Raw genomic sequence first — 26,380 nt, 5'->3', positions numbered from 1 at the left:
GCAGAAGATGAAGGGAGAAGATGCCAGAACGGAGAGGTCATAGACACCAGAAAGGAGTGAACATGGAATGGGGCCGAGAGTTGACGAAGCCCAGGGAAATCGATGGAGGACCAGCGGAAGGGAAACTGTGAGCTCCAACTTGTGCACATTAAGCTGTTTCATTAAAATGTGCCGTTTTCTTTTTGTTTTACTTTACTAACCCTCTCGTGAAATTAAGAATTAAAAAGCTAAATTGTTTAATTGCATATAGAACATAGAATGGTACAGCACAGTACAGGCCCTTTGGCCCACAATGTTGTGCTGACCTTTAAACCCTGCCTCCCATATAACCTCCCCACCTTAAATTCCTCCATATACCTGTCTAGTAGTCTCGTAAATTTCACTAGTGTATCTGCTTCCACCACTGACTCAGGCAGTGCATTCCACACACCAACCACTTTCTGAGTGAAAAATCTTCCTCTAATATCCCCCTTGAACTTCCCTCCCCTTACCTTAAAGCCATGTCCTCTTGTATTGAGCAGTGGTGCCCTGGAGAAGAGGCGCTGGCTGTTCACTCGATCTATTCCTCTTAATATCTTGTACACTTCTATCATGTCTCCTCTCGTCCTCCTTCTCTCCAAAGAGTAAAGCCCTAGCTCCCATAATCTCTGATCATAATGTATACCCCCTAAACCAGGCAGCATCCTGGTAAATCTCCTCTGTACCCTTTCCAATGCTTCCACATTCTTCCTATAGTGAGGTGACCAGAACTGGACACAGTACTCCAAGTGTGGGCTAACCAGAGTTTTATACAGTTGCATCATTACCCCGTGACTCTTAAACTCTCTCCCTCGATTTATAAAAGCTAACACTCCATTAGCTTTAACTACCCTATCTACCTGTGAGGCAACTTTCAGGAATCTGTGGACATGTACCCCAAGATCCCTCTACACTACCAAGTATCCTGCTATTTGCTTTGTACTCTGCCTTGGAGTTTGTCCTTCCAAAGTGTACTACCTCATACTTCCCAGGGTTGAACTCCATTGCCACTTCTCAGCCCACTTCTGCATCCTATCAAAGTCACTCTACAATCTTCTACACTATCCACAACACCACCAACCTTTGTGTCGTCTGCAAACTTGCCAACCCACCCTTCTACCCCCACATCCAGGTCGTTAATAAAAATAATCAAAAGTAGAGGTTCCAGAACCGATCCTTGTGGGACATCACTAGTCACAACCCTCCAATCTGAATGTACTGCCTCCACCACGACCCTCTGCTTTCTGCAGGCAAGCCAGTTCTGAACACACTTGGCCAAACTTCCCTGGATCCCATGCCTTCTGACTTCCTGAATAAGCCTACTGTGTGGAACCTTGTCAAATGCCTTACTAAAATCCACTGCACTACCCTCATCTATATGCCTGGCCACCTCCTCAAAGAACTCTTTCAGGCTTGTTAGACACGATTTGCCCTTCACAAAGCCATGCTGACTGTCCCTGATCAGACCGTGATTCTCTAAATGCCCATAGATCCTATCTCTAATCTTTTCCAACAGCTTTCCCACCACAGACGTAATGCTCACTGGTCTATAATTACCCGGACTATCCCTACTACCATTTTGAACAAGGGGACGACATTCGCCTATGATGTACTGTTATTTTGCGGTACTGATTTGTAACAGGGTGACTCATCACGCAGCATCCATACAAACAGGTTTTGCACCTCAATCTCATACATTTGGTGGAGCCCGAGATTGTCTTCCCTAGACTTAACGCAGCTGACAGAACTGATGGGTCACAATTGTGGGGGCTCGTCTGGGATTGATTTTGTTGAATGCTGTGTGATTGTCCTGAGCATTGAACCTGTGGATTCTGTGTTCAAGTCTGTACTAAACTATTGACCGATAAATCAATTACGGTACGTGGGTATGGATGAGGAATGAGTATGGGCGAGGAAGACCTACCTCTGAAGAATTATCTGAAGTATGTGTCTGATAATGGGGAGAGCTGAAGAAGGCCTATGAATTAGCTGAGGTCATGGCTGCCAAGCAGAATCAAGGAAATAAGAGGAGGTATGATCAAAAGGTTAGGTTCTCCCGACTCCTGCCGGGAGACAGAGGAATGCCCTTTTCTCACTGTTACCATCAGGTTGGAGATACAGAAGCCTGAAGGCACACATTCAGTGATTCAGGGACAGCTTCTTCCCCTCTGCCATCTGATCCCAAAATGGACAGTGAACTCTTGGACAATACCTCACTTTTTTTAATATACAGTATTTCTGTTTTTTGCACATTTTTAAGCTATTCAATATGTATACTGTAGTTGATTTACTTATTACTATTATTACTTTTACTTCATTTATTACTTTTTTTTCTATATTATGCATTGCATTGAACTGCTGCTGCTAAATTAACAAATTTCACGTCACATGCTGGTGATAATAAACCTGATTTTGATTCTGGAATTTGGGGCTACCTGGGAAACATAAGTTGGCTGACTGCCGGGTGGCTACGCCCGATGTAGTGGAGAGTCAGATGTCAAATGTACCAGTTTTCCGGGTGAAACCAGAGGATGGGAATGGGCCTGTCAAGATTCTTCATCGGAAGTACCTTCTGCTTCTGGGTCAAGAGATGTAGGTTGACCCAGAGACCGACCTGGAGCCGACACCTAGTAAGAGGACTCTGCGGTGACGCAGGGCGACCGCAGGGCCCACAGCAGGAGAGATTAGACCGGCCCCCGCCCCTGAGTGGGATACTGATTCGGAGGATGAGGAAATGTGGGGTGTGGTATGTGCTGCCTTTTGCTAACTCCCCACTGATTGAGGAAGTGATTCCCAACCCTCCTCATGCTGAGTCAGGTGAAATCGGGGATGAGGGGGGCTATCTGTGGACAGCCTGGGGTTCAGTGTGACCTGGCAAGGGACAAAGCGGGGCTCAACCAAGGGACAGAGGGTTCCGAGTTGCAGAAGGGCGTGAGAGATAGACCAGGGGAGTCCTTGCCAGGTCGACCAGAAGTATCCCCAATAGTGTTGGAACATGAAGAAGTAAATGAGGGGGTACGGAGGTTCCAAAGAATCAGGAGACCACTGGATAGGCTGGCCTATGTAGCACTGGGGGAACAGAGTGTGGCCCCTACCACTTTGGGGAGCTATGTCTCTGCCTTTTACAACTGGGTTGGACTTTGTGCTTTGCACAAAAGGTTGGTAAATTATCTCAAAGTCATGAGGACATGACTAAATTTGGTGGGGGGAGAGTGTAACACCCTGGGAAAGGTTTCACTGCTAATGTAATGGCCTTTCTATAGAAGCAGTACTAATGTAATGGTTTCTCTGCAGCAGCAGTGTTTGGGTTACGGCTAGAGGTAACAAGGGCTTTGAAGTGTGCGCTGTCCAATGAAGGGAGTGTTTTTTTTTTGCTATGTGCCTGAGACCGAGGTGATTTGGGTCTTTTGTTCAGCGGAAAATGGAGACAGAAGATTCCAGAACGGAGAGGTCGTAGACACCAGCAAGGAGTGGACTTGGAATGGGGCTGGGAGTCGACGGAGCCCAGGGAAATCGATGGAGGACCAGTGGAAGTTAAACCGTGAGCTCCAACTTGTGCACGTTAGACGGTTTCATGAAAATGGGCCCTTTTTTTGTTTTACTTTAATAACCCTTCAGTCAAATTAAGAATTATAAAGCTAAATCATTTAATTGCATATAGTGTACTGTCTGTTATTTTGTGGCACTGATTTGTAACAGGGTAACACATCACGCAGCATCCACACGACAGGAGGTTTTGCACCTTAATCTCGTACACTTGGTGGGACCGGAGACAGTCTTCCCTAGACTTACACACAGCTGACAGAACCAAAGGGTCACGCTAGTATAATTATCCATCACTTCTAATGGCTTGTTTGTAACACAGTCACAGCTGATTGTGTTGGTGCGTCTTACCGGGTCATCATCCCATTCTTGACTCCTTAGAAGCTCGTACGAAGGTTCCTCCAGGCCCTGTCTGGGTACAGGAAAACCAGGAATAACATTGTGGAGTTGAAACCCAAATGTCAGTAGCCAGCTGTTCACATCTGTGGAGACAATGTCATCATGAGATGGTGAATACAATGGAATGATGCACAGAACAGTTGAAGATAAACAGGTGGTCTGTAAGCTGTTTCATTTTGGCACACCAGAGACATGAGTTCCTTTGTTATGTCTTATTTCTTGTTTAATTGTTAAGAGCAATCTAAGCCTTATCACCATCTTTATGTGCCATGTTATATGAAGTGGGCAATCGTGATCTTTGACTATGATTGCTCTTGGAAAATTCTTCTACAGAAGTGGTTTGCCATTGCCTTCTTTTAGGCAGTGTCTTTACAAGATGTGGACCCTGGCCAATACTCTTCAGAGATGGTCTGCCTGGTGGGAGTGGTCGCATAACCAGGACTTGTTACATGCACCAGCTGCTCAGACGACCATCTACCACCTGCTCCCATGGCTTCACGGGTCCCTGATCGGGAGACTAAACTGGTGCTACACCTCGCCCAAGGATAACCTGCAGGCTAGGAAAGGGAAGGAGTGCCTTACACCTCCTTTGGTAGAGATTTATCTCTACCCCACCACCCAGTCTGTTCAAATACCAAGAGGTTGGTTTGCAATAGTTTCTTCCGGTTCTTCACAAATTTACAACTGAATGATATTGGCAGGTGTGACGGCAGCTGTGGTCTGTGGGAAGCGTGATGTTCAGAAGGCATGGATAGTGGAGGGTCAGATTATGATAACTGTGACCATTGGATCATGACTGTGGGAGGCACATCAGCAGCAGATGTGATTAGAGTAAGTGGGACGAAGGACCATAGCAGAAACTGAAGAAATTCTGCAGAATGGTGGAAATCCAGAATAACACACACAAGTTGCTGGAGGAACTCTGCAAGCCAGGCTGTTTCGATGGAGAGGAGATGGAGTCGATGCTTCGGATGAAACCCTTCATCAGGTTTGGAAATGAAGGGGGACTAAGCCACAATAAGAGGGTAGGTGGAGGGGAAGGAGCATAAGCTGGCAGATGATAGGTGAGGCTAGGTGAGTTGGGAAGGGAGGAATGAATTGAGAAACTAGGAGGTGACAGGTGGAGAAGATAAAGGAGGAATTTGATAGGAGCAGAGAGTGGGTCATGGGAGAAAGGGAAGGAGGAAAGGCAGCAGAGGGGAGTAATGGGCAGGTGAGGAGAAGAGAAAGGGTAAGAGGGAACCAGACTAAGGAATGGAAAAAGGAAGAAGGGGGATAACCAGAGCAGGGGTGAGCACAGTGAGTATGGTTGTAAGCGAGGCAGCTGTGAGGTGTGGCTATAGCAGTGTTACAGCAGGACGAACATCATGGCAAGTATTGCTGGGGCTGTTGGGGAGTGCTTAGACTAATTTGGCAGGGGATGTGAACCGGAGTGATTGGGCTGACAATGGGATAGTTGGTATACAGATAGATGAGATTTCTAGTGAGCCTGTGAGGGAGGACAGGCAGATAACAGGGCAAATCAACACGTACAAGCAAGCTGGATGAACTCAGCAGGTCGGGCAGCATCCGTTGAAATGAGCAGTCAACGTTTCAGGCCGAGACCCTTCGTCAGGACTGAAGAAGGAGGGGGCAGGGGCCCTATAAAGAAGGTGGGGGGGAGGGGAATCAGGGAGGGGATAGGCCGGAGAGATGGTGAAGGAATGTAAGGGGAAAACACTACGGGTAGTAGAAGGAGGCGGAACCATGAGGGAGGCGATAGGCAGCTGGAAGAGAAGGCAGAGTGAAACTGGGATGGGGAAAGGGGGAGGGAGGGAATTACCAGAAGTTGGAGAATTCGATGTTCATACCAAGGAGCTGGAGACTACCCAGATGGTAGATGAGGTGTTGCTCCTCCAACCTGAGTTTGGTCTCATCATGGCAGTAGAGGAGGCCATGTATGGACATATCCGAATGGGAATGTGAAGCAGAGTAGAAGTGGGTGGCAACTGGGAGATCCTGTCTGTTGTGGCGGACGGAGTGTAGGTGCTCGATGAAGCGGTCCCCCAATCTGTGTCCGGTCTCTCCGATGTAGTGGAGGCTGCACCAGGAGCACCGAATGCAACAGATTACCCCAACAGACTCACAAGTGAAGTGGAACACAGCGGGCCAGGCAGCATCTATCTCCCTATAGATGCTGCCTGGCTTGCTGTGTTCTACCAGCATTTTGTATGTGTTGTTATCTACAGATTACTTTGTGTTTGCTCACAAGTGAAGTGTTACCTCACCTGGAAGGACTGTTTGGGGCCCGGAATGGTGGATAATAGGGCAAAATTGCAAAGGGGGATGAACACAGGACTGAAGGTGTTATATTTGAATGTACGCAGTGTACGGAATAAGGTAGATAATCTTGTAGCGCATTTAAGAGATTGGCAGGTAAGATGTTATCAGCATCATTGAGACTTGGCTGAAAGTTGGGAGCTTAACCTCCAAGGATACACATTGTATTAAAAGAACAAGTAGGTAGGCAGAAGAGGTAGGGTAGCTCTGGTAAGCTTAGAAAGACGTGACATAGGATTAGAGGATGTAGAATCCTTGTGGTTCTAGTTAAGAAACTGCAAAGGTAAAAAGACCCTGATGTGAATTCCATACCGGCCTCCAAACAGTAGCCTGGATGTGGGATACAAATTACAATGGGAGATGAAAAGGTTTGTTAAAAGGGCAATGTTATGATAGTCACGGGGGATTTCAATGTGCAGGTAGACTGGGAAAATCACAATAGTGCTGGATCCTAAGAAATGTAATTTGTAAAATGCCAACATGATGGCTTTTATAAGCAGCTTGTGGTTGAGCCCACTAGGGGAAAGGCAATTCTGGATTGGGTGTAGTGTAATGAACCAGATTTGATTACAGAGTTTAAGGCATAGAAACCCTGATGAGGCAGTGATCATCATATGATAGAACTCATCCTATTGTTTGATAGGGAGAAGATAAAGTCAGGTATATCTGACCTTACATTCAGATGTACCAGTATTGCAGTGGAGTAAAGGGAATTACAAAGGCAAGACTTCTGGAAAATGACACTGGAGAGCTAGTAATGGAGGCCCAAATAATGGTGGACAAACCTGGTAAGTATTTTGTGTTAGTCTTCACTGTGAAAGACACCAGTAACATGCAAGAAATTCAAGAGTGTCGAGGGCACAGGCGAATGTGGTTGCTCTCACTAAGGAGAAGGTGCCTGGGAAGCTGAACTGTCTTAAGGGAGATAAGTTACCTGCACCAGATAGACTAAACCCCAGGATTCTGAAAGAGCTGGCTGAAGAGATTGTGGGGGCATTAGCAATGACCTTTCACGAATCACTAGATTCTGGAAAGATTCTGCAGGACTGAAAATTTGCAAATGTCACTCCACTCTCTAAAATGGGAGGGAGGCAGAAGATAGGAAATTATAGACAGTTAGCCTTACTTCAGTGTTGGAAAGATGTTTGAGTCCACCTTTTGAGGTAGATGGAGATGCATGATAAAGTAGGCCAAAGTCAGCATGGTTTTCTAAAGGGAAAATCTTTCCAAACAAATCTGTTGGAATTCTTTGAGGAAATAACAGGCAGGACAGACAAAAGTGAGCCAATGGGTGTTGTTTACTTGGATTTTCAGAAGGCCTTTGACAAGGAGCCAAACATGATGCTGCTTTAACAAGATAAGAGCCCATGGTATGACAGGGAAGATACCAGCCTGGATAGAAGTTCAGCTGACTGGCAGGAGGGAAATAGTGGGAATAAAGGGGCCCTTTTCTGGTTGGCTGCCAGTGACTAGTGCTGTTCCGCAGGGGCCAGTACCGGGAGCACTTCCTTTTGAGTTATTTGTCAATGATTGAGATGACAGAATTGATGGCTTTATAGACAAGTTCCTGTAGATGATATGAAGATTGGCAGGGGGCAGGTAGTGTTGAGGAAGCATGAAGTCCACAGAAGGACACAGATTGGGAGAATGGGCAAAGAAGTGGCAGATGTAATATAGTGCAGGGAGATGTATGGTCATGCACTTTAAAACAATAAAGTTATAGAAGATTTTTGAAAAGGAGAGAAAATTCAAAAATCAGAGGGGTCTAGGGACTTCGGGAGTCCTCATTCAGGGTTGCCTAAAAGTTACCTTGCAGGTTGGGTCTGTGGTGAGGAATGCAAATGCAATCTTAGCATTCATTTTGAGAGGACTAAAATATAAAAGCAAGGATGTAATGCTGACGATTTATAAGGCACTGGTCAGAGTGCACTTGGAGTATTGTGAGTGGCTATAGGTCCCTTATCTAAGAAAAGAAGTGCAGGCATAGGGGAGGATTAAGAGGTGGTTCACGGGACCCAGAATTTACTAAAATGTGGCCTCTATGTACTATAAAATGAAGGCAGTATGATTTTGGATAAGCTGTACATTATAGGAATGGCAGGTGGGAAATCAGCAAAGAAAATCTGTCAGTGGTCAAGTTTTAATGAGGCAAAAGCATGGGTGAGGATTTCAGAAGTGGATGGGCTGAAACAAGGATTATTACTACGGAAAAAATCATGGCGAGGATTAAGGGAATGGTAACAGTGGGAAAAATTGAACTTCGGACCAGATGGAATCAGATAAACCCGTTGCCTTAAAACTTTCAAGCAGAAATTTAGAGAAATCACACGAAATATTCCAGCCAATGGTGTGACTGAAATTATTTCAATACATTTGGTTTCATGGTATAACAAGCTGTGGCCAATATTCTCATCAATTTATTTGGACCTCGCACTGATCTACCATTTAAGCAAATCCACCCTTGCTAGTGAAAAATCAATAAGCCCTTTAGTGGAGTCAATATGACATTGAAAATTACTATGCCTAGATACCCAGTATTTACTAAGGCTTTTATTATGAATGAATTCAGAATTCATCGTCAGTCACGTGCACCAAATGAACAACAGTGAGCAGCTGTGCAAATAAACAACGCAAAAACCGCAGATGTTGGAAATCTGAAACAAAAACAGAAAATGCCTATTTCTATTTCTCTTTTCACAAATGTTATCTAATCTGCAGACTCTGCAGCATTTGTTATTATCGTTGTACGAAGGGTGTGATTTTGTAATTCAGTTCCAGAGAGATCAATAAAACTGGAATTTGGAAGGTGAGCACAATACACCGTTGCCCTTTTAGAGTTTTAAGAGTCATGTAGCATAGAAATGGGCCCTTCAGTCCAACTGTTCCATGTTGACAAAGAATCCCATTTCCACAAGTCCCATTTGGCTCATGTGCCTCTAAACCAGAGGTTCCAGGCATTTTTTATGCCATGGAACAATACCATTAAGCAAGTGGACCGTGGACCCCAGGTTGGGAACCCCTGCTCTAAACCTTTCTGATATGTACCTGTACAATTACCTTTAAATGCTATTAATGTACCTGCCTCAACCACTTCCTCTGACAGCTTATTCCAAATACTGACCTCCATCCTTTTGGCGGAAGAGTTGCCTCTTGCCTTAAATCTATGCCCTTTAGTTCTTGGTCCACTAACTCTGGGGAAAAAAAAAGAATGCCCACATTCACCTTAACTACAGTCCTCATGTGTTAGATCACCCCCACTCCCATTTTCCTCAAATCCAATGAAAAAAAATCCCAACTTGTTCAAACTCTCTCGATAACTTAATCTCAAGTCCTGGCAACATTATTGTGCTTGATGTCAGGCATATGTACCATTCGCGTTTAATCAACTGGATAAAGTGGCTACAGAGCTGGTGGAGAAAAGCTGGTGATTAGTGAACTCAGCATGGAAGAATGGATAATCCATCAGCAGGAACAGGCAGGCTGGCTTAAATCATGGGATCTATGATGATTAATTAGATCTCCTGTCTCACAACTGAATTTGTGCGGGCAACCCCAATGCAGGGAACAAAAGCCAAAGCTTCTAAAGGTAAAGCGGATGTATCATAGTCCTGGCTAGACAGATATTAGTAAGATATGTGAATCCAGCAATTAAATCTGAGGCCCTAAATCCTTAACTGCTGGTGGTCTGTATTGTCGTTAGGGAAAAGTGATGTCCTCACAGAAAGAGATATGACATGTTTTGGCAGTAGTAAATGAAAACTCAGATCTTTTACTGATCCTGTAGAGCTATGTTCAGAAACAGTTTGTCCCTGTCACTGTTATGTGGTTGTAGTGTTGAGATGTTACATCATCATATACCACAGTGGTGTCAGCGCTAAGGTCAACAAAATAATCCAATTTTACTCTCACTAGTTGACAAGGATATTAGATCCCTGTGCTGTATAGACTTCGAGAGTAATCAGAATAAATTTATTCAATATAAATAGTGGAGACCATGTCTAATGGGCGGACATTTGATTTTCTGAGCTCTGGCTGATTGCAGCATTTATCATGAAAAATGTAAATTACAGTATTAGTCAAACAAGGTCATATTCTGGATACATGAGAGTGAGACTGCAACGTTGGAACTTAGAGCAGAATACAATAGGGTCTTTTAAGAGACTCCTGGATAGGTACATGGCGCTCAGAAAAATAAAGGGCTATGGGTAACCCTAGGTAATTTCTAAGGACGGGATATGTTTGGCATAGATTTGTGGGCCAAAGGGCCTGCATTGTGCTGTAGATTTTCTGTGTTTCTAATAGAGACTGTTGGGGGGCTCAATGGGTAAAGCAGCAGCCGTGGGGTGAGAGAGGAACTGTCGATGCTTAGGTCAGGTGAAATGCACTCAAGATTCATGATTGTCTAATATTTCCTGCACACAAGTGCAAGGAGAAAATATAATTGCCACTCTCAGTCTACACAAGAGACCGATGACAGAATCAGGTTTATCATCACTCACATATGCCATGAAATTTGTTTTTTGTGCAGCATCAGTACAGTGCAATACATATACATATACCTGAGACTTCTGCACAGTACACGAGGTGACTAACAGGAAATGATAGGGCAGTGGTGGTGCGGACTGTGGAGGGGTGGGTTAGTGGTTGGAGGTGTTGATCAGCCTTACTGCTCGGGGAAAGTAACTGTTTTTGAGTCTGGTTGTATTGGTGTGGATGCCATGTAGCCTCCTCCCTGATGGGAGTGGGGCAAACATTCCATGTGTGGGATCTTTCATTTCCTGCACTTATCTGTATATATGTCCATGAAAGGCTGGTGCAAATAATGCGCAGGGCAATTTCAACTGCCCTTTGTAGGGCCTTCCAGTCTGCTGCAGTGTGGTTTCTGTACCATGCAGTGATGCAGCTTGTTAGGTTGCTCGCTCCTGTGTAAATGTAGAATGACATGAGTATGGACGTGCAGAGTCCAGCTCTCTCCAGCCTCCTCAGAAGGAAGAGGCACTGGTGAGCTTTCTTGATTGTTCTGGGACCATGAGAGGTTGCGTCTGCTGTGTACGCCCAAGAGTTTGAAACTGCTGTGCCGCTGATGTAGAGTGGTGTGGGTTCTCCGGAACTCACATCACTCCACAGGAGTCTCTGCATCCAGCTCCTCTCTTAGACTGTTACTTGGGTTCTCCAGTATTGATCATGCAGTGAACTACCACCTCATATTAAACAAACCAAATGAAAATGGTAGTGTAGTGGTTACTGTACCAGTGACTTGGGTCCAATTCCCATCGCTGCCTGTAAAGAGTCTGTGCGTGTTCTCCACGTGACCACCTGGGTTTCCTCCAGCTTCCTCCCACAGTCAAAGGGCAGATTGTCCTGCGATTAGGCTGGGATTAAGTCGGGGGAGTTGCCGCGCGGCGCAGTACGAGGGCAAGAGGGGCCTATTTCGTCCTATATCTCGTTTCCTGATCGGTCAGGGACTCAAAGGCTATGGCGAGAATGTGGGCGTATGGGGTTGAGCGGGATCCAGGATCAGCCATGATGCAATGGTGGAGCAGACTCAATGGGCTGAATGGCCTAATTCTGCTCCTATGTCTTAACGGTCTAAATAAGTAAATCGTGCCATAACAGGATGATCAAAGGCTCACAGTACAAAGCCATTTTAAAACTAAACAGGCATAGGACCTCTGGAAGTTACCTAGACTACCTCAGCAAGAAGTAAAAGTTTCACACTTTCCAAGTCATGCTGAACAGCAGTCAATGAGGCAACAAGTGGCCGAACCAAAGGTTAGAGCAGCTGACTCTCAGCGTGCTGAATGTTCTTCCCAAGTAAAGCTCCCCACTCAATGAGTTTCAAAGGTGTCAGACTATAAGTAGGAGTGCAGGAACTTGGGTCCCAGTGTATGAAAGGGAGAATGAGAATCAGTACCCATGAGATTATTTACCAAACTACTGGGACTTCCCGACAATGAACAGAGAACAGTACAACACAGGACCAGGCCCATTAGTCCACAATGACAGTGTCAACTATGGTACCAATTTAAACCATGCAGCTGTCTGCATATCATCTACTACATCCATCCCTGTCCTGTTCGAGTTCCTGTCTAAAGTGCCTCTTATTCATTACTCTTATATGCTTCCAAGGAACCAATGATTCTTGCAAAAAATGCTTGCCATGTTAATATTTTCTAAAATTTCCCTCTCACCATAAAGCTATGTTCTCTGGTATTTGACATTTCCACCTTGGGAAAAGTCGAGCTTGTCTAAGCCTCTCATATTCTGTACACTCCATGTTTGTCCAACTTGTCTTTATAGCCAATACTCTCTAATGCAAACACTATCCAAGTGAGCCTCTTCTACACCCTCCCCAGAACTTTCACTTCCTTCCTGCAAGGTAGTGACCAGAACAGGACAGAATACTTCAAAAGTGGTTCAGTCAATGTTTCATACAGCCATAATATGGGACAGTGAATTTGTGGAGTTTTACTGTATCTCCTTCCCAGCCTCTGGAAAGAAACCAAGTTAAAAACGAAGAGAATGTCACATTTTTAAAATTAATAAGGGGTAGGCTTGGCTTGCAGTCTGCTCTGTGTATTACTTTCCCTCTGACCTGGAGGTTCATGCTTGACCTCCCTTTCATACTGTGCTGAAAGAAAAGGAGTCAGCCATCTTCTACCTTGACTAATCACCAACTTCACAGACAGAGTTCAGGCTAAAGGATTAAGGACTGAGGCAAAACTAAGAAAAAAAGTCAATAATGACAGATTAAATATGCCGAGTTATTCTTTCTAACTTCGTGTTAGGCTTTGTGTGTGAACAAAAAATAAGAATGCCAGATTATAACACAGTTTGTTTGAATACAAACAAATGGAACTACGCCAGCACTGTCTTGTTATGGTAGCTGCACATCAAACTGTGCAGTCTGTTTTAGAGCAAGGTGGAAGCAATTGACACATCCGGAAGAAGCAACAGCAACTTTATTTGCTCTTTAACTTAGCCTGAGTTATAAACAACAGATGCTTTTATTTCCTCTCAGAACTCCAAAATGAAATTTTGTGCAGAGCCGCTGTAACATCTGGTAAATCAGAATGGAGCTTTTCGTTAGAAACTCCTGACCTTGGAATACACATCAACTCAGCTCCTTGACAAGTACTTGAGTGAGAGCACAGAGAGAGAGATGGTCGAGTAACTGAGCAGTAATATGCCAATCAGAATTTTATCCAGAAACTTGTGCCTAGGGCTGTAGAGCAGAGAGTGGCCCTTCTTCTCTTTATGTGTCCAATTGAACCGTGATGCAGAGCATGCTGTGCAATAATGGGTTTGGTGAGATCTGACAGGACAACTGAATATAAAATAAATGGAGAATATTGAGTGGTTGTGGAGGAACCAAGGGATCTTGGAAGATACACTCAGTGGCCACTTTATTATGCACCTTCTGTAATAAATATAGTGCGTATTCGTGGTCTTCAGCTGCTGTAACCCAGGTTCGATGTGTTGTGTGTTCAGAGATGCTCTTCCGCAAACCACTGTTGTGACACATGGTTATTTAAGTTACTGTTGCCTTCCTGTCAGCTTGAACCAGCCTTGCCGTTCTCCTCTGACCTCTCTCAATAACAATGCATTTTTGCCCACAGAACTGCTGCTCACTGAATCTTACTTTGTTTTTTGCACCATTTTCGGTAAACTCTAGAGATTGTTGTGCAGGAAAAATCCCAGGAGATGAGCAGATTCTGAGAAGCTCACACTATCCCGCCTGGCACCAACTTCATTCCACGGTCAAAGTCACTTAGATCACATTTCTTCCCCATTCTGACATTTGGTCTGAACAACAGCTGAAACTCTTAACATGTCTGCATGCTTTGAGTTGTTGCCACATGATTGGCTGATCAGATTTTTGCATTAGCAAACAGGTGTGCCTAATAAACTGGCCACTGAGTATATGTCCCCAGAACCTGAAAAGTAGCAGCAGATGAAAAAAGTGGTTAAAGAGGCATATGAGTGCTCTTCGCCCTCTGTTCACTTTTCTCCAAACAAATCACCATGAAAGCAATTATATCCCAGGACAACCTCAGTTTCTATCCTGTTACAGGTATTTCTTTTATTCTTGTCTCTTCAATCCTGCAACTTAAAACACATGGCTCCGGAAAGAGCTCTATTTCTGCCCTCCTTTTTTCCTTTTCAGGGTGTGGGGGTTCTTTTGAAGCCCCTCATCTGGAGTTATAATCTGACTTTGATTCTTCGTGGGAACGGGACCCGCTCTCACCACTGGCTGCTTTTTGATATCCCAAGGACTCGGCCTGGAAGACGAGTACAGAGCTCTGGGATTCTGCGTCTCTGGGGACGCGTTAATTCCAGGCTGGGGCTCTCGGCTAAACCGTCGCGGGAGAACATGGAACATCTGGAGCAGCAGGTTAGCTGCCGGGGGTTGTGCGTCCGGAGAGCTGTGCCTGTTTGGTGCCGCCTTTCTGGGCACAGAGCTCAGAAAAAGCGACGCAACAGACTTTTAACATCGTAAAAGAGTGAGTGGTTTGTATGTCTTCCTTCTCACTGTGAAACGGGGACGCCTCTTTTTCCCTTATTGGGGGAGAGAGAGAGAGGGAGAGCCTGTGGTATGTTGAACTACCGGGTGAAAGTAGTCTTTGGGGTACTGCAAGTCTGTGTCTTTATTGATGCTTTACTGCGCGCTTGAGTGCTGGGTGGGGTTGGAGGTGGGGTCGTTGCCTTGCTGCTTCTTGTGTGTGGGAGGGGGAGCTGCAGGAGGGCTTTGGAATTCAATGTTTTAACTGTCATTCATTCTTTGTGGCACTTCTCTGTTTTCGTGGATGTCTGTGAAGCATAAGAATTTCGGGATGGATATTGTATACATTTTTCTGGTATTAAATGTACATTTGAAACCTACTGATATCTTCTCAGTTTTCCAATTCTAATGGAGGATCATTAGCTTGAAATGTGGTTTTTGTTCTTCCTCCTTGGATGCTGATATACTGAACACCCCCAGCAATTTTTATTTGTTTTTATTACAGATTTCTAGCATCTGCTGCATTTTATATTCTTTTACATATTGTGTATGGTAATGTTGGCTTCTTTGGAACAGTGATAATGAATTATGAAGAGCCAAGACTGATTAAATAGGAAAGAGGTGTTGCCCTTTGCAGAAGGGTCAAGAACCAGGAACATAGATCAAGGGAAATGAGTAGCAGTTGTAGGTATAAAGGATTTCCTCCCACCCTGGTCAGAGGTTGGAACTTACTGCTCCACCATCACATTGAGAAAGTACTTAAAAGGCTATGACCAGCACTACTGGTTGGTGCTGTGAAATGAGATCAGATCTGCATCCATTTGCACAGGGATGATAGGCTGAGTGGCCTCTAACTGCACCATAAATTGTCTATAGTTTCTGCAACTGTCGTCACTTATACATTGTACTAGCATGTCATTAAAAAATTTATTCCTTAATGCAGGTATACCACCTGCTGTTCACACCTTCCCTTATCCCTCAACTTCATCTTTGATTGCATGAAATAATCCCACCCCACCTCGCCACCTCGTGCTTTTGCCAAGTCCTTCTTAGCTATGGAGCCAAACCTAACAACTTAGCTGAGGTAAGTTTCATACTCGCTCTTCATACATGGAACCTCACAGCTCCTCGACCCACCAAATGGCACGGACAACCAAGCACCCATTTATTCTAATTCCAATTTTTTTCAATCCTTTCCCCACCCCCCAATCTCACATACACACTTCCCCTATATTCTCCATATATCTCAACACCTTCCAGTCTCTATCCCTCTCTTAAACATTAGGGACAATTTACAGTTGCCGATTAACCTACCAACCAGAGCATCCTTGGAACGTGGGAGAAAACCCAAGCAGACTTGAAGAGAACATGCAAACTCCATACAGAGAGCATCAGAGGTCAGGATCGGACCAGGTCACTGTGTGCTGTGAGATAGCAGGCCGAACTGCTGTGCCACCATTAGTTGAAGCGTGCATGGACTTGTCAGCTCCACCTGATTTTTTCTGGCTTACCTGTAATGTAGTCCTTGACGTTCTGGACTTTGCCCACTGGATTATTATTATTGAACATGTACAGGTTGAATGGTGCTGGGTTGTTGGCAACTTCTGTCCAATATGTGATGTCGGGTCTTGTCCATCGGCCGCCCAGAATATCATAGTCCCTTTCCCCAAAGTGAATCAATCTTGTTAAAGGATCGTAGAGACCTCCGTGGAACCCTATAATCAGCTGAAAGTCAGGGTTGGAGTCCAGGTATATTTCACCGTAGGCCGTGTACTGAATCTGCTTTATCATTCGGCCATTGCTGCTGAACACTGCTAGTGGCGTCCCTGTATTGTCACAGGCAATGTAGAACTCTTCCCCACTGCTGATCTCCATGGCAAAGAGATGCCCCTGAAGGTCATAATAGAAGGAGGTGATCTCTGAGCTGGAATGATTGTAGACATGTGTTATTCGGTTGGGGTAGTTGAGGTCAGAATAGAAGAACTGAAGGTGTTGACCGATACTGATCTTGCTGGATACGCGCCTGCCGAGACCATCGTAGCGGTACTGGATGTTCCAGCCGCCAACCTTGCTGTAGACCCTCACCAGGAGCCCCTTGGAATTGTACTCAAAGACATCCCCGCCTCGCTGGTGAAGGAAGCCATCTTCATCCAGCCTGTACTGGACGTCGCCCAAGCGAGTGATCCGGTCGCGCAGGTCATAGCGCAGCGGTGTCAGACGGGCACTGCTGCCTGGATTCAGTAGGTGCAAGTTGCCATTCAGGTCATAATTGTAGCGCCACATGATTTTGTCATTCAAGTAGACTGCTTGCAGCTGCCCGTCCACGTCATACTCGTAGCCATATTTGGTTGTGTTAGCAAAGGGTCCGATCTTCATCTCCCGCTTCGTCACTCTCCCCATGTTGTCGTACTGGATGGTGATCCAGTACATCAGCGATCGGAATATTTCGTACTGAATCTCTTTGATTCGGCCATGCACGTCGAAATGTTTGGTGTACGTCATCACCGCTGTCGAGATTATCTGGTTGATATCGTAGTAGATCACTCCAAACTTCCCAAACTGCTCGACCTTGCCCGAAATATCATCAAATTGGTAGAGGTCGATCGGCAGGGGGGTCTCGTTGATGACGGCCTGCATGCTGGTGACCCGGAAGTTGTTGTCGTAGCTGTAGTCAAAGCGAGCGTTCACCATGCCATCCTCGCTGAAACGGAAGATCTGCCGGTCGACCAGAGGCCCAATCTGCCGGTACCTGATGGTGCAGATGAAGCCCTCGCTCTGCAGGTTGACCGTCTTGAGCACCCCGGCTGTCTCGTCGTAGGTGAAGCTGACGCGGGTGCTGTCGTACAGCAGTTCAGACAGCTTGGACATCCGCCTGTACTTGTAGATCACCCGTCGACCGGTTCCCAGGTACGCTGTCTGGAGGAGCAGCCCACTCTCGCTGTAGTCCACCATCATGGAGGCATTGCTCTCGGGGGGGTTATAAATGTTACGGTAGTAGCCAATGGAGCGTATGGTCTGCATGGTGTGACGAGCCACGCTGGGCATTGTGACTGCAGACAAGCGGTCCAGTAGGTCATATTCAAATATGTACTGACGCTGGCTGTGGAGGAGGAGCACCATAGACTGTACAACAAAGAAGAACATGATAGCGTAATTAGGAATTAAAATGCAAATTATTTCACAAAAGAAATTAACCCTGTGCTCTGAACAATGATGCTTTAGTTCAATTAAGTCATCCCTGACCCACAATTACTTAGCAAAGCTTGACATTATCTACTTGGACGTGTAAATCAGGAACTTTATTAGTTTTAACAGTATTTTGTAAAACTATTTTGTGCAGGGCTCCAATTGTCAGCTTTCTGAGAGGACTACCACGTTATCAGTCTCTCTGCCTTCCTCACCTTGTCCAGGTACGTGTAACTCCATGTTTTCCCGTCGGTTAGCACACGGGTCACGATTCTCCCCTGTGTATCATACTCGATCCGCTCGCCCAGTGGGCCCCGCTGAATGCCGGAGATCTGGCCAGTGGAGGAATAAGTGATGTTAACGGCCGTTAGTCGGCTACTGGGCAGCCAGAGCGTGGGGTGCCCTGACTGATCATAGAGAATCCTGAGCTGGAATTTACGGTGGTCATCGTAGATCTTCTCCGTCCGAGTGGTTCGGTCAAAGTCGATGGAGAGAAGGTTTCTACCATTCACCTTGTAAAAAGAATAGAGAACAAATCAATTTGACTGGTTTAGAGGACATACGCTCTCACAAGAGGCTGGATAAACATGGGTTGTTAATTCTGGAGTACCAGCGGCTGAGGGGAGATCTGATAGAGGTTCATAAGATTGTGAGAGGCATGGATAGAGCGGACAGAGAGTATCTGTTTCCCTGGGTTGAAATGTCAAACCAGAGGCTATGCATTTACAGTGAGAGGGTTAGGTTCAAGTGGGATGTGAGGGGCAAATTTTTTATTCAAGAGTGGTGGATGCCTGGAGTGCGCTGTGGTACGGTGGTAGAGGCAAAAATGTTAGTTATTTGTTTATCGAGCTGCAGCACGGAATAGGCCCTTCGAGCTCTGCTAGCAATTCCCGAATTGGCACGGGACAATTTACAACGACCAATTAACCTACCAACTGGTACATCTTTGAACTGTGGAAGGAAACCAAAGCACCCGTAGGAAACCCAGGCAGTCACGGGGAGAATGTACAAACTTCTTACAGAGAGCGGCGGGAATCGAATCTGGGTGACGACTCCTCTAGAGTTTTGTGCTAACCACTTTGGGTAGGCACATGGATGTAAGGAAGATGGAGGGATATTTATATGGAGTAGGTTGGAGGGATTAGTGCTTGACTGTTTTTGATTTGCTTTTTAGCTGGTGTGGCACAACATTGAGGGCTGAATGGCCTGCTCCTGTGCTGTACTCTTCTACGTAATGAGGAGTGTTGATATTCCTGCCGGCTTACTGCTTCTCACATAACCTAGCTGCTTTCCAGTGCTTGGAATGACTGATTCTTCCTTGGTGCAAATTAGCTGCCAAGAGTTCCTGATGGGAGTAAAAAAATGAGTTTAACTGTCTTTCATTATGCTAAAAGGCAGCTTGGCTTCTGTCAAAAGCCACTCCATATTAAATTGCTGTAAATTTACATGCTCCTTATTAGCAAAACATCTGAGATTGTCTGCTTTCAACTCTTCCCAAGGTGCCAATCTCCCTCTACACTGTTAATATCCTTGTGAGGTTCCCAGAATTCATTACCCACTACAATTTGCAGAAGGTAATCATGTGTCAGTGCACAGAAAGCACAGAGCAGTGACAATCCTAACGAAGGGTGTAACTGGTCAACTGCAATTTCACTATAATGCAGATGTAATGCGAGTAGAAGCTTCATGGTGTTGGAGTCACGATGGTAATTGAACACAGAAACATCATAAAGATGTTAGTGACTGAAAGCCATTATATTTTTTTTTAGCTAGTAATAATGCCTCTAAAGCAGAACGTGGAAGGTGTGTGGAGGTTGGAGTTGCGACCTTCCTTCGATGGGGAGCGGGGACACTTCTTCCCCTGCTGTCAGTCAGTGACATCCTACTGAGGCGTGTGGATCACATATACTGCGGGCAACAGGTATCATTCATTGCAACTATTGCAAATGCTGAATGTCAGTGCCTTGAATGTGTGAGATGTGGTGAAAGCTAATGACCGAGACTGTCCCACGTGTTTCTAATCCACAAGCAAAACCACATTTCTTCCCCAAAGCGCATCACTGTCTATATCTCTCTAGTCCTGAACATAGGAATACTGCATCTTCAAAGTCTAAAAGATGGGCAGTGATGGATATGAGACTCCTCGAAGAACTAGTTTGATTTTCCATGCAATTCACTTCAACCAAAGTTAGTGAGATGCAACCAAATGAGTGGGGGGTTGTTTACAGCCGGTGGCTAATACATTTATCATAGACTAAAGACCAATTTCATCTCCATTAATCTGAAACAATTAACATAATAGCTGATGATTTGTTAACAGCAGCTTGTTTACCCTCAGTTTGCGTCCAAAAACGCTGATCTTTCCTCTGGCTAGTTCCTTTCTGAACCGCCATTCCACCAGATTTAGGCTGTTTTCCACAGGGAGTGTGATGTTGCGCCGGGCTATTATTGGGTTCACTGTTCCAGCCAGGATATGGGGCTCGGTCTGGAAACTGGTATCCATGCCATTGGCGTACATGACCCGGAGGGAACTATCATAGCCAACCTGGTAACTGTTCCTTAACTGATCTAGAATGCAATAGAACATCAATATTAATCAAAATGTAGATGGATATACTGTATAAAGATTAGAATCATAAAGTCACAGATATATTATGGTAATAAAGAAGGTCATTCCAGTGGTCTTATTCCCCATTTCTTTTCTCATATTCCAGCAAATATGGCAGTTTAAGATGGTGCTACTGAATGCAACAGCTCACTGGCAAGAAATTTGACTAAAAACATTACTAATAACACCTCTTCTGAAGTAAATTTCAAGGTTGTATAATTCACACATTCTTTGATAATAAATGTACTTTGAAACTTTGAAAGCATTTTCCCTCAAACACACATCCAATTCCTTTATGAAAGTCCTTACCACCCTTTCTGACAGGGATTTACAAATCATCATCACATTCTGCATAAACATGGCTTTCCCTCACTTTAAATCATCACTTTTTAAATCTTTGTCCCTTAGCCCATGAAACATATTTATTAGAACAGCTTCTCTCCAGTCACTTCCTATTGCTGGGACGATTCACCATTTTGTGCAATTACATTCATTCTCTTTGCTGCAAAGAAAACAGGCCCACTTTTTCTATTCTAAAATTAGAACTGAAATCCCATAACATTCATTCAGAGATGGAAACAATTCTATAATACCTTCAGCCAAAGCTTAAAATTTCAACTCCAAACTATTTTCGAAAAATATAGCAAGGAAATTACTTCTTGTTTAATGCCTCCATTGGAGGACTTTATGAGAAGTGCATTAAACGTTCACAAGGTAACAAAGCATAACAAGAATTTCTGCCGCTGCTTAGATATTTTGGCTCCTCGCTGTAAAACAATAATAGACCAGTTGAAACCTGGTTAGCACTTAATCAAATCCATCCTGTGATTCCACAATTAATCGAGATTGCTTTCTTTCCCAGGTACATATTTACAAGCATCACTGGAATCTCAATGTACCTCTCCATATGCTTTTATAAACAGGAGTCCCAATCTTCAGAAATAACTGGAAAGGTAAAACTGAAATGCCCAAATGAAACAAAATCTGTAGAAAACTGATTTAAAATGCAATCCAAGACCGATGCGCCCATAAGATATATTTTTGGTGTATTGCTTCAGTGTGTGTTATTTATAAATCCTTTCACCTATCTGTACTTTTATTTTCCTTATTCCCATGTAGCCAATGACCAAATAACTGGAACCATTGAGAATGTAACAGCACCAAGTCACACTTGAATCTCTCATATTTAATGCCAAAGCATTCCCTATGGTTAAACTTTTGTGACTGATACAAAGATTTAGAGATTCCTTAGCATTATTACAAAGGCTTAATCACAATATTACTGCTTGACTGACACTGAGAAGAAGGCTGAAGTGTCAGGAGGATTGATACAAAACTGCTTATTGAGTGGACTTCATTCTAACCTGACTTAAGGGGTTGAAATTCCACTGGGCACTATTAACACTGGTTATTATGTTTGTGTAAAATTCCTCTGTGTGTGCGTTTTTTTATCAGGCTGGTTAATGACTTTGTTAAATCAAGTGCATAGGGATTTCAATGTTAAGCTCCAAACTCAGGGCTTCGTATTTTATACTTATTTGGAGCATACCCAGTGATGATCTGTAGTTTCTTGTGCCCCTCTTCATTCCTTATTTACCCACTACTCTCCCTGTTACAATGAAGAAATCAGAAAATCTTCCATATGATCTCAGGACGCCTTAAAGTGCAACATCAGGTCAACCAACAGAAGATGAAAAAAGCTTCACCAAATGCATGTTCTCAATGGAATTACGCTGATATTTTCATTAAATTATCGTAATAAATCATTTTCCTGGGATCCACAGGCAATTTCATTTAGGCAGGCAGATGCCAGTTACATATTCACCTTTCCTTCATGTAGAGATATGCTTTGAGTTTATAACTTGAATGCTCAACTGTATACAACCTGGTTCAAAATTCAAAGTAAGTTTATTATCAAAGTACATCTACGTCACCATATACAACCTTGAGATTCATTTTCTTGCAGGCATACTCAAAAAATTCAAAAGCGTAAAAAACTCAATGAAAGACCACACCAACTACCCAGTGAGCAAAATATCTTTGAGACAGTGAGACAATAAACTTTGCAAATATAAAATGAAATAGATAATTAATAAACAAGCAAATAAATAAACAAATAAGAAATAAATATCAAGAACATGAGATGAAGACATCTTGAAAGTGAGTCTATAGGTTATGGGGACATTTCAATAATGAGACAACTGAAGTTGAGTGAAGTTATTTCCTTTGGCTCACGAGCCTGAGGGGTTGAGGGGTAATAACTGTTCCTGAACCTGGTGGTGTGAGTCCTGAGGCTCCTGTACCTTCCTGATGGCAGCTGCAAGAAGAGAGCATGACCTGGGTGGTGGGAGACACTGATGAAGCCTCTTCCCCGCAACAATGTTCCATGTAGATGTGCTCAATGGTAGGGAGGCTTTACTCGTGAAAGATTGGCCCGTATCCACTACTTTTCTATTACAACTTGGGGTAGTGTTTGTTTGATGTATTGTGTTGGTGGTAGCAGTGTAGATGTTATACAATTATCGTCTATAGTAGATATCAGTAAATTAGAATAATACTGCCATTTCCTTTGAGTAACTCCCAAATTCAACCAGGAATGGAATGACAAAAAATAATTTCTTCACAAATTAACAGACTATTAACATTTCTTATAAGAATTATTTTATATACTTGGACATTTTCCCCAAAATCAGTAGGATTACACACTATCTTGTATGTAAGAAACAAGACCAGTCATTGGCCTATGCTACACACAAAATACTGGAAGAGCTCAGCAAGTCAGGCAGCATCTATAGAAAAGAGTAATCAGTTGACGTGTTGGCTCTTTTCCATAGATGCTTCTTGAAATGCTGAATTGCTCCAGTATTTTGTGTGTGTTGCTTTGGATTTCCAGCATGAGCAGACTTTCTCATGTACAGACCTATGCACCCTTGAGACTGCTCCACCATTGACCTTGACCTTAACATCCATTTCCTTCTTTGACCCCTCAACCCTTGATGACTAAAATTCAATTACAGCCTGAATACACTTAGACTGAGCCTCCACAGTTCTCTGGAACAGGAACTTCCAAAGAGCCACTATCCTATGAAAGAAGAATTTCCATTTTAAATGGCTGACCCTTATCCTAAACTTATCCCTGCCTCCAATTCTAGGAATGATGAAGGGTCTCAGCCTAAAATGTTAACTCCTTATTCCTCTCCATAAAAGGAACCTGCTAAGTTCCTCCAACATTTTGTGTGTTACTCCACTTTTACACTTCTGCTGAGGCAAACTTCAGCCTCAAGGACAGGTGCAAAACTAACTTCAATTTCTTACTAATGTCACTACTAATTGCGGAATTAACCCAGCTGATTGCACTGGCCGACATTCACACTTGCTGTAGGCTGAACGCATTCAATGATTTACAACAGGCAAAATACTGTCAGCACTACACTGAGTATACCTTGAACAAGAGTGTAGAAGGCATCCACGGAAGAAAGATTGGTAGTAATGGTAACATCATCCTCCCTGTTAGATGATTCAATATTCACAGTGATTGCTTTTTCCATCGCCCCTTGGAGATTTGACACCACACCAGTGGGAAATGTAACATTAGTCAATCGACCCTCACTGTCATAGCTGAAAAAAATCAAATTGAAGAAGAGTGATTTTTTAAATGTTAATATCTTGATTCCTAAATTAATCTCATACATTTACATTAAAATTTACTGAACCAATATCATACAATATCTGCTACATTTTTCAAAGAAATGCGCTCCATTTAAAATTATTTCCTGACAAAATGTATGTTTGCTTTGTGATCCAACAGTCCACACAGAGAATATATCCCAACGTCTGTAACCTAGATTGGTTGGTTGTAGCATGTATAGACTGTGGTGGATTTGGACAACTTCTCCAGTCTCCTGATGGAGATGAATAAATACAGCTTACATTTCTACAAAGGTTAAAGTGAAATTTCTACCTGATCTTGAATAAACTGAGGGAAAAGCTCTAACTACCCATTCTGTTCATCACGCCCTGGCATAGTGTACAAATGAGGTGACAAGGTTATATTAGTCTTTGGTATGGGGAGGGTGGAGAGGAAAGAAAGGAAAGATTTTACAGTGCAATGATTTGGAATTGTCTTTTTTAAGTGATTGCTGAATTTTACCACTGGGTGTCTGAACTGGACTGAGACTTGGCTTTTTCAGTGACATCTTTTCTCCTGTTTATAGTCTAGTATTTGTCAATTTTTTTAATGAATGAATTGATTAATGTGGCATAAAATGCACTGATGAGTATTATCCAATGTGCCAATGCAATGGTCATAAATTGTGTGCTGCTTGGCACTTCCGTTTTGTGTTCTCTTTCGAGTTTCCATCAGCATCTGTGCTCTGAAAAGACTTCAGAGAAAACACTTCCGCAAATTCTTTTACATTCAGATGGCTGAGATCTACTTACTGATTGTAGCATTGTATACAATGTACCAGACAAAAGAGACATCAATGTGGCATTGTAAATATTCCAATTAGTTTACAAAGGAAGATAGTAAACAGCAAACAAGCTGCACTGGGAACCTGGATGTGTAAAAACAGGGGAAAAGACTCCCACACTGCTGCATTCTGGAGAAATAAGGCCATGTCCACACTAGACCGGACAATTTTGAAAACGCTGATTTCACATAAAAACGATAGGCATCCACACCAAGCGATTTTGAAAATACCTCCGTCCACATTAAAACGGGTATTTGGGTGAATCTCCTCCTACTGGGCATACAGGACACATTTACAGAAAACAAGCGACATGTTTGGTGTCGAATCTCGCTGTGAAAGTGCGTGTTTGTGCAGTTGCAGACTAGAAAAACTTAAAAGGAAATTGCCAAATGACGGACAGCTGTTGGCTCTTGCGCAGGACTTAAAACTAAAACAAAACAAATACTGGAGCGTATGGCAGCAACCGACAGGGAGTTCATGGACTGTATGACCCGGCTGACGACGAACATTGAATAACTGACTAACTCTGTTGCAAAAATAAAGTACCTTGTTAAATGTATAAAACATGCCTGCCTCATTGTTATCTTGTATTTCCATACAATGTTACATTAGGCTGTTACACATCTGTTGTCCATTTACCCTGTCCACACTACTCTGCCCAAGTGGTGCTCTCAAATTTACACACCCTGGAGGGCGTTTTAGAAAAGCTCCTTTTTTGGGGGAGGAAAACGCCGTTTCAGTCAAAACGAAGAGAAAAAGCTTCGGTTATGGATTTATCCGGTCTAGAGTGGACATAGCACAAGTCTGCTCCATTAATAGAAGAACTCAAACCTTTAACAGTATAGCTGAATGTGGATATAAATTAAATGCTTGCTGTGTCAAATGATGATAAAGCCATAGCATGGAGTTCCTCTTCAAGGCTAACCATACAGCTAGACAGCACATCCCTGTTTCTGAACTAAGAAACACTTTACTGCAGTCTCTTGCTTTTGTGAGATGGTTGGTCTTGGTTGGGGTAGAAATTGGAGTGCCCGGAGATCCTCTAAAGCTTCGGAAAGGGAAACTGGTGCTGTACAATAAATTCCACGTAAGATGTTAAAAGCTGCAAATCAAAGCATGGAACTCCAATGTAACTTCCCTGGGGCAGCTGATGGTCGAGTTTAGATTTCCTGCATTTGTTAGGATGCAACTTTCCACTGTTTCACAGGGAATATTGTGATCTGGTTATACAGAAATGGAGGGCTATCTACAACAAATAAGAAAGGGCATCACATTTGGTGAAGCAGGAATTGTGCTCAGAAAGGGTCACCACTCTATGGGAGGCAGATTGCT

General features: G+C 43.7%; 1 protein-coding gene across 5 annotated transcripts in view; it reads right to left on the bottom strand.

Moving 5' to 3' along the window:
• Window positions 1-26,380, bottom strand: part of tenm3 (teneurin transmembrane protein 3) — a 1,636,378-nt gene that overhangs the window by 3,683 nt on the left and 1,606,315 nt on the right. For all 5 annotated transcript variants that reach the window (XM_059974311.1, XM_059974313.1, XM_059974312.1 and 2 more), the window contains 5 exons: window positions 24,019-24,194; window positions 20,301-20,536; window positions 18,184-18,480; window positions 16,294-17,905; window positions 3,913-4,043 (listed from right to left, as the gene is read on the bottom strand). In XM_059974311.1, coding sequence (XP_059830294.1) covers window positions 3,913-4,043; window positions 16,294-17,905; window positions 18,184-18,480; window positions 20,301-20,536; window positions 24,019-24,194 — 2,452 coding nt within the window. The remainder of the gene's footprint in view (window positions 1-3,912; window positions 4,044-16,293; window positions 17,906-18,183; window positions 18,481-20,300; window positions 20,537-24,018; window positions 24,195-26,380) is intronic.

Source organism: Hypanus sabinus, chromosome 7, assembly GCF_030144855.1.
Source record: "Hypanus sabinus isolate sHypSab1 chromosome 7, sHypSab1.hap1, whole genome shotgun sequence".
Classification (NCBI taxonomy): domain Eukaryota; kingdom Metazoa; phylum Chordata; class Chondrichthyes; order Myliobatiformes; family Dasyatidae; genus Hypanus; species Hypanus sabinus.
This window is presented reverse-complemented; position numbering and strand designations above follow the sequence as displayed.